The sequence below is a fragment of the Arachis stenosperma genome, chromosome 5 (genome assembly GCF_014773155.1).
Source record: "Arachis stenosperma cultivar V10309 chromosome 5, arast.V10309.gnm1.PFL2, whole genome shotgun sequence".
Taxonomy (NCBI): Eukaryota; Viridiplantae; Streptophyta; class Magnoliopsida; order Fabales; family Fabaceae; genus Arachis; species Arachis stenosperma.
Genome location: NC_080381.1, coordinates 4,241,102 through 4,248,802, shown reverse-complemented (window position 1 = coordinate 4,248,802; position 7,701 = coordinate 4,241,102). Strand labels below are relative to the sequence as shown.

Here is a 7,701-nt window from a genome sequence, read left to right as displayed (position 1 = left end):
TTTTCTCTTAATTTTACTTAAATAATGTAAAATAAAAAATTATACTTTACCAAATAATTTTTTAAAAAATTAAAAGTCCATTCCCGTACTATCTTTATGTCTACAATACCATAATATACACAAATCAACCAAGCATGTGGATAGCGAAAAACATGAAACCAATAAATAGGCTGGTCTGTCTTAAATGTGGAACATAAATATGATAGTAACCTAATGTCAAAAAGAAATATACCGTGATAGTAATTTACTAATTTGTGAGGCCCAACCAATAAATAAATAAATAAAGTACTTAAAAAAAAGTATAAGTAAACAATAAAAATACTAAATAATATAAACAATAGATATATCAGATGTTTATTTTATTAAGTATATTGATAATTATTTTAATATTAAAATTTAAGTGAGTAATTTAAAAGTGTAGTATATTTTTATTTGATTGGTGGTTGTTTATATTGTCCAAATCACAAAATTTTTTATTATATTTCATCCATCAAAAATAAAATTCAAAATTAAATCCTTATGAGATATGAAATTTATGAAATTGTTTCTAATCAACTCTGCTAACCACTTTGATAGTGATGAATAAATTATGCATCTAAGCAGTTGGTATTATTAATGCAAAAAAAAAAATAATTGTTTAGAGAAACATGATTATAATTTTTGGAATATGCAGATACGAATGCAATTTTTGTAATTATATAAAAATTGCGACTCTCTCATGCGGATTAGATTGCACGTAAATCGTTACACCACATATTAGGAGTGTTCGTGGTACGGTTTGGATTGATTTTGAGTTAAAAATTCATTCAATCCGAACAATGATTTTATTTGCGGTACGGTTTGGATTGGATGTTTTAAAAAAAATTGATCCGATCCGATCCAATTTCAAGCGGTTTGGATTGGATTGGATTTGCGATTTTATAAATTAAAAAAATTAAATACATATAACAAGTCTCAACATCAAATTTTAAATAATTAACAATGACATAACAAGTCTCAACAATATCTTAAAAAACCAACAATAACATAACAATAGAAATAAAATTATAGGTTAGTTAAAATAAATAAATAAATAATATTTTGAACATAAAATATTTATTAAATAATAATATATGAATAATATAAAAATATATAAAAAATTGAACATGTTATAAGTATAATTGTAAATATAATAATAAAATAATAATATTATAGCACATTGTGCGGTTTGGATTGGATTAGATCGGTTATGAAAATTAGATCCGAAATCCGATCCGATCCATCGGTTTGCAAAAAATATAATCCAATCAAATCCGAATTAGTGCGGTTTTAATCGGTTTTCGTTTTGAATTGGATTGAATGAACGGTTTAATTTGGATCGGTTTGGATTTGAACACCGCTACATCCTGTAGCGGTTTATGAAGAGATTGGGTGCATGAAGAAAGCGCGACACCTACTAGCAGTAAATGGCATCCGCTTGAGGCATTAGCGGATTATTCATTTGGAGATTTTTCAAAGTTTGGTAGAGAGGAAAAGTAGTGAGAAGGTAGAGAGAAGAAATTGGAGATAGTTTGAGTTTCTCGAAGCGATCTCTTCAATTGGGACCATGGCGGATGAAGGGTGTTTATACCGACTCAACGGCGTTACTCACGTTGCCGGCGGCATCAATGAAGAGATAAATTTGTTTTCTTTCATTTATATATTTACGTATATTTATGTAGTATTCATGGTATATTAATTAGAATACAAAATCTAAGGTATGTAATTTAGAGTTTGAAAATTAAAATTTAAAAATTAATATAGAGAATTTGGAATTAGGTATTTAAAAATTAAAATTGGAATAATTTGAAATATAGAATTTATGGCTTGTTGTTAGTATTTAAAAATTAATATTTAAAATTTAAAATTTCGAAAGTTTAGGATTTATTATTTAAAATTTAAGATTTAAATTTTAAATAAATAATTTAAGATTTGTTGATTTGTAATTGAAATTTAAGATTTAGATCTTAAACTTTAAATTTTAGAACCTAGGACTTATGAATGTAAAAATTGGACATTCTTTAGTTGTTGTGATGTTTATACATTCGTTTTATAATTTCATATAAATGATCATATATGTTTCTCTTTTTTAATAAAATTTATATTAATAGTGATTATAAGAGAACTATATTTAACATTTTAGTTAACCGATTGGATACATAAGGCAACCGTAGTTTTTGTTTTGAGTTATAAATTATGGTTTAGATATGTAAGTATTAGAAATTAATCAGGTTTTGGTTATTTTTCTCACAACATGCAGCTAAATCGATGTGTTTATCGTGTTTGAAGGCAACAGAACATGCCATTGCATGATAGGATTATACTTTATTTAGAGAGGGCTGATTTGTACCACTTAACTAGGCTGAATATGTGTTAGTTCTAGCTAGATGAGCATTTATTGAAAGGTGACATCCTCAAACCCACATTTTTCATATGCTTTTAGAGAGTGCACCATCACACTTCATGATGTGGTATATCAGCTAGGGTTGTCCATGGATGAAGGCTATTTTTGGGTACCTGACAAACTTCCACCAGTATATAAAGGGTGGCAGACCGGCTTGAGAGTGGTTCCAGGAGTAATTTGGTGAGCTGCCGCCCCTCGGAGAAAATGAAGCTATTCACAGTTCACTTTACATGGTTCCATAAGAGGATTAGGGTGTTACCAGCTATGCTTACTAGAGGCTTGCAATGTCAAAATGCCTCAACACAAGGAGAAAATGTCCAAAAAAGACGATGAAAGTAAATGGTAGAATCGTCAACCTGAATACCGACTCGAGCCGGATAAGTCTTCAACAACGATAGGAACTATGTTCGGCAGTTGGCTGAGAGCTTCCAAGTTTAGGGTTGAGAAATGTGGAGGATGTTGTTGTGTGCCGGAACTTGACAATCCCTAATGTGTAGCTGGGTTTGTCCGAATATCCCCACCAATGTCAGCAGGCTCTTCATCTGAATCATCATCTTGCATCGCATTTTCAACCTGATCTGGTTCACCCTCCCGTATAATATCCAGAATCAGACGGGCTGACATAGCTACCCCAACTGCACCAGATGGATGATTAGCCAACAGACAATCTGGTGCAACGATAGGCATGGAGGTAAAAGCACCCCCTCGTAGTCGTTTGAGGCACCGATGCCCCAAAACCGTTGACGTTATGTTTCAACTTGGGATACAACTCGTGTATTCTCACTTTCGGAAAACTTCGCCAACAATGAAACAAAACCTGCATATCTTCGTCGGATCCTAACACGAATGTTTCATACTTCACGCTAGATGACACAACTGTAACAGGAATTTTGTAGAACAGCTTCTTCACCCACTCTGTCTCGCACTGGCCTAACTTTTGCAATATACTGGTTTTCAGATCTAACAGCGTATTGGATGACTGGATAAAAACACTCAGTGGTTCTCTATTGGTAAACTTTACACTGTGCCTTTTGTTTTTTTGAAATTTTTTTCAGAGTAATGCACTAGAGCTAAAAAGCTCTCCCCACTCTCCATTCTAAAAGTTTTGAATGAAAATGACACTCTACACATCATTTTCTCTTGTTGGGTATATATAGGCATTTTTCAAGTAGGCACATCGTGAAAAAATTGCTACATGATGTCGTAGTTTCTTCATGCACACAACTTTTTTAGAAATTGCTACAGAGTGTACTGAATTCTGTATTCACGCAAACCAACGTAAACCGCTACAGAGTGTAGTAGTTTACGTGTAATACTCTAAACTGTGATATCCTATCGTGATTTTTGTAATATATTTTTTGTCCCTGAAATTTGATAAAAATTTTAAAAATTTCAAAAATATTCCTAAATTTTATTTTGTTTCAATTTTGTCTCATAAATTTTAGATTTGCATCAAATATATCCTCAACGACTAAATTTTCAAAAAATTTAACACCAATCTAACAATAATGCATGAAAGTTATACTTAATTTGCTTGTGTTGAGGGTTGTTTTTATGAAATTGTTGTTGAAATGGTCTTCAATTTTTTTAAAAATTAGTCGTCAAGGATATATTTTATAAATCAAAAACTTTTAGGACAAAATTAAAACAAAAATAAAACTTAAGTATATTTTTAAAATTGTTGTCAAATTTTAGAAAAATATATATATTTTATCCTTATATAATTATATCAAAGTTATATTTATGTCTATATATTTTAAAAATCGTAATTTGGTAACATATTTTTTTTAAACAATTTAAATATGTAAATTGTCAAAAAATGTGAGTTTTAATTATAAAACGTGTGAATATCTATTATCAATTTAGATAAAATCACATTTATCTATTTTTCTATGTATAGCGTATGATACCATTAATCAATTATAGATAGACACAAAGGTATTTGGAAATATCTTATCTTGAGTAGGCATTCAAAATCCAACATTTGAATTCCGATTTTGACGATTAATTTCGTTGGATACTACTACGTGGTAATAGACTAATGGTACATGATTGTTCTCAAAACAAGTCAAAAGGAAAAGGCCGCCCAAGACAAGAGACAGTAACAAGATAAGCTAGATTAATCCCAAACAAATAAAGAAATTATTTTAAATTGTTTACCCCAATAAAAGAAATCATCATAATTCCCATACCCAATCACATAGGAATAGTACTAGTTAGTAATAGCTAACACTAAATAATTGCAATCAAAGCAAACCAAGAAGATATCGACCCCCGGTTTTCACCACCAATACCATCAGCCACACCACATTCACACGCCAATCACGTTAAACTAATCACTAATCAGCATTAAATTAAGGCTAACTAAAAACATTCATTCCCGTATGATCAAGGAACCGACGGCTCTGATTGCTTTGTGCTTACTGAACCCAGATAAACACCCCCCACTATTGGGCCCCGATTGGGCCCAATTAAAATAAAATGGAAGATGCTTTGGAATATGCTCTGTGACCGCGCAGCGCAATCACAATCCCTATCCCTACTATTATTACTTCCTTAGTTCCTTTCCCATTCTTCTCCCAAATTTCTTATCTAATCTAATTTAAAAAAATTATAATTTAATTTCAAGATTTTTTTCTTCGAATCTGTCCATAACGCGAAACAATTATTACTTTCTTGGCTTCATCATCCTATATTAAACGCTTCCACCTCTCAATCCACACTTGATCCCTTATCTTGTTCCACTTTGGAGAGAAATTCATAAGAAAAAGAAAAACAATGAGCGGTGTTAGTAGCATCTCAGAAGCTGAACAAGAAGAGTTGCTGGAGAAGTTGGAGGTTTTCAAGGTCAAAGGCAAAGACAAACAAGGACGCAAGATCCTTCGCATTATAGGAAAATTCTTCCCCGGTAACTTACTAACCACTCTCACATCAATAATCATATCGTTAATTATGTTATACTGGCGAGTTAATTTGAATCTTTTTTTCAGCGCGATTTGTTAGCGTTGAGGTTCTGAAGAAGTACCTGGAGGAGAGGGTGTTTCCGAAGGTGGGAAAGAGGAAGTTCACGGTGGTTTACGTGCACACTGGGGTTCAGAGGAGCGAGAACTTCCCCGGGATCTCGGCTCTCCGATCGATCCACGACGCCATTCCGGCGAACGTGAGGGACAATCTTGAAGCAGTTTATTTCATCCATCCTGGACTCCAGGCCCGCCTTTTTCTCGCTACGTTTGGTCGTTTTCTTTTCAGTTCGGGGTACGCACTCTGCGCATTTTAGCACTCTTTTACTCAATTTTGCTAACCTATATTTTACTGATTTACCTTATCCTTCACTAAATTCTATTCAAAATTTATCTGTTTATTTAGAATTAAGGCTTAGTTCGGTAGAGTTTCCTGAAGAAGGACAAGCACTTTATAAATAAAAATATAAAAGTTTATCTACTTGTTTTTGTAATTTTTAAAAGTCAAGAGAGAAGTTTTTCAAAATTGTCCTCTAATTATAAAAATTAAAAAATTTAATATAATTTTGTATATTAATTGATATTTAAATATATTTTTTGTTATTTCTGTTTATTAAAATTATTTTTAATTTAATTTATTAAATATAAATATTATATTTTTTAAAAATTAATTTTTATAGTTATTTTTGAAAAATCAAATCTAAATATATCGAATTATCGACTTCTCCTGTTAGGCTGTTAGATATTTTCTTTATTTTCATTTCAAAATAATTGTGGTTTGGATCTTTTAACACACTAGATTTATTTTACGTCCAGATACATCTATTTTACCTTATACTAAAATTGGGTTGTTTAATTGGTTTTTCGTACCTCCGTTGTCAAAAATTTGAATTAGATATTTGAATTATTAGTTGATAGGATAGGATATGATATCTGTAACTAACTCTCCTAATTTTAGGGCAGATTTGTCTCGTCTTTGTTTTTAAGTGAAATAATTAATAATTAATATTTCTAGTATAGATTGTATAGTGGCTAATATTGGGAGTGTGTTATACCATGTGGCAGGGTGTACGGGAAGCTGAGGTATGTGACCAGGGTTGATTACCTGTGGGAGAATGTAAGAAGGAATGAGGTGGAGATTCCGGAGTTTGTGTTCGATCACGATGAGGATTTGGAGTACCGTCCGATGATGGATTATGGTTTGGAGAGTGATCACGCAAGAGTCTACGGTGTGCCACCCACCATGGACTCACCGGTGAGCACCTACTCAATGAGGTGCATCTCATAGAATCTCCCTCTCTATCGGATTCCATGTTGGGACCTACTTAGTTTTTTTTTCTTTTCTCTGTTTGGGTCTGGATGGGGACGTTAGTTGGTTAGTGTATTGGTGCTTTGTTTCTTTTTGTTTCGGTTTTTTTTATACTGGGCCTCACAAGTGGTTATCTTGGGGCGTCCCTTTATGGCTGTTTATATTATATATATAATTATAAATATAAATAATAAATATTGTGCTCTTGTATAAAGGAAATCAAAATGAAAATTGGAAAACAATATATGTTTTTTTGCTTGCTTTTGTTTTGTTTATTTCACCCTTCACACTTATGGGAATGCCATTTTCAGTTCTTCTTGGATAATTCAGTGATATTAAGAATTAGCGGGTTTCTAGGAAAGGAACCTGGTTTGCGGTCTGTGTTCGGATAAGGTTACTTTTAAAAGTTTGCACAAAAAATATAGGGATAAAAAGTGAATAAGATGTTCAAGAAGTATGATTATCCAATGTGTAAAGTTTGTATATAAAGCATAAACTTGTCCACCGACGGAAGTTTCCTGTCGATTCGAATTCTTAGGAGGATGCAGCTTCTCTAGGTTATCGTCATTTATAAGATATTACAAGTACTTTTTAGTTTTAATCCCCGCTTATTACAAAAGGAAATTTGATGCGGTTTTCATTGCTGATGAGGAAATCACGATGCTTCTAGTTGTGTTAAAAATTTGTAAGTACTATAAAAATATCCTTGCTTCTGCACTTTACCGAAGTTCCTTACAGTTACAAATAATAGTTTGTTGTGTGTACGTGGCTGTACTTCTATAAAAAATTGTAACAATTGGCTATTTGCTACTATAACTTTTGACGATGTAATTATTCATCTTTATCCGCATTATCTAGAATAATCAGAACCTTTTACGATGTAACATTGAATTTCTCGATTTGTAATTTGACAAATAAAATATTTTTGTAGAAAAATTATACCACTGGTTGGTAGAGATCATATCCAATTATCATATTTTTTAATACTATCCTATTATGTTCTTTAGAGA

At 31.9% G+C, this 7,701-nt stretch overlaps 1 protein-coding gene across 1 annotated transcript; it reads left to right on the top strand.

Annotated features, from left to right (window-relative positions):
- Positions 1 to 4,997: 4,997 nt before the first annotated feature.
- On the top strand, positions 4,998 to 6,955 carry LOC130982296 (uncharacterized). The gene is made up of 3 exons (XM_057906251.1): positions 4,998 to 5,330; positions 5,413 to 5,677; positions 6,448 to 6,955. The coding sequence occupies exons 1-3, from the start codon at positions 5,201 to 5,203 to the stop codon at positions 6,668 to 6,670; spliced, it is 618 nt and encodes a 205-aa protein (XP_057762234.1). The 5' UTR covers positions 4,998 to 5,200; the 3' UTR covers positions 6,671 to 6,955.
- The last annotated feature ends 746 nt before the right edge of the window (positions 6,956 to 7,701 follow it).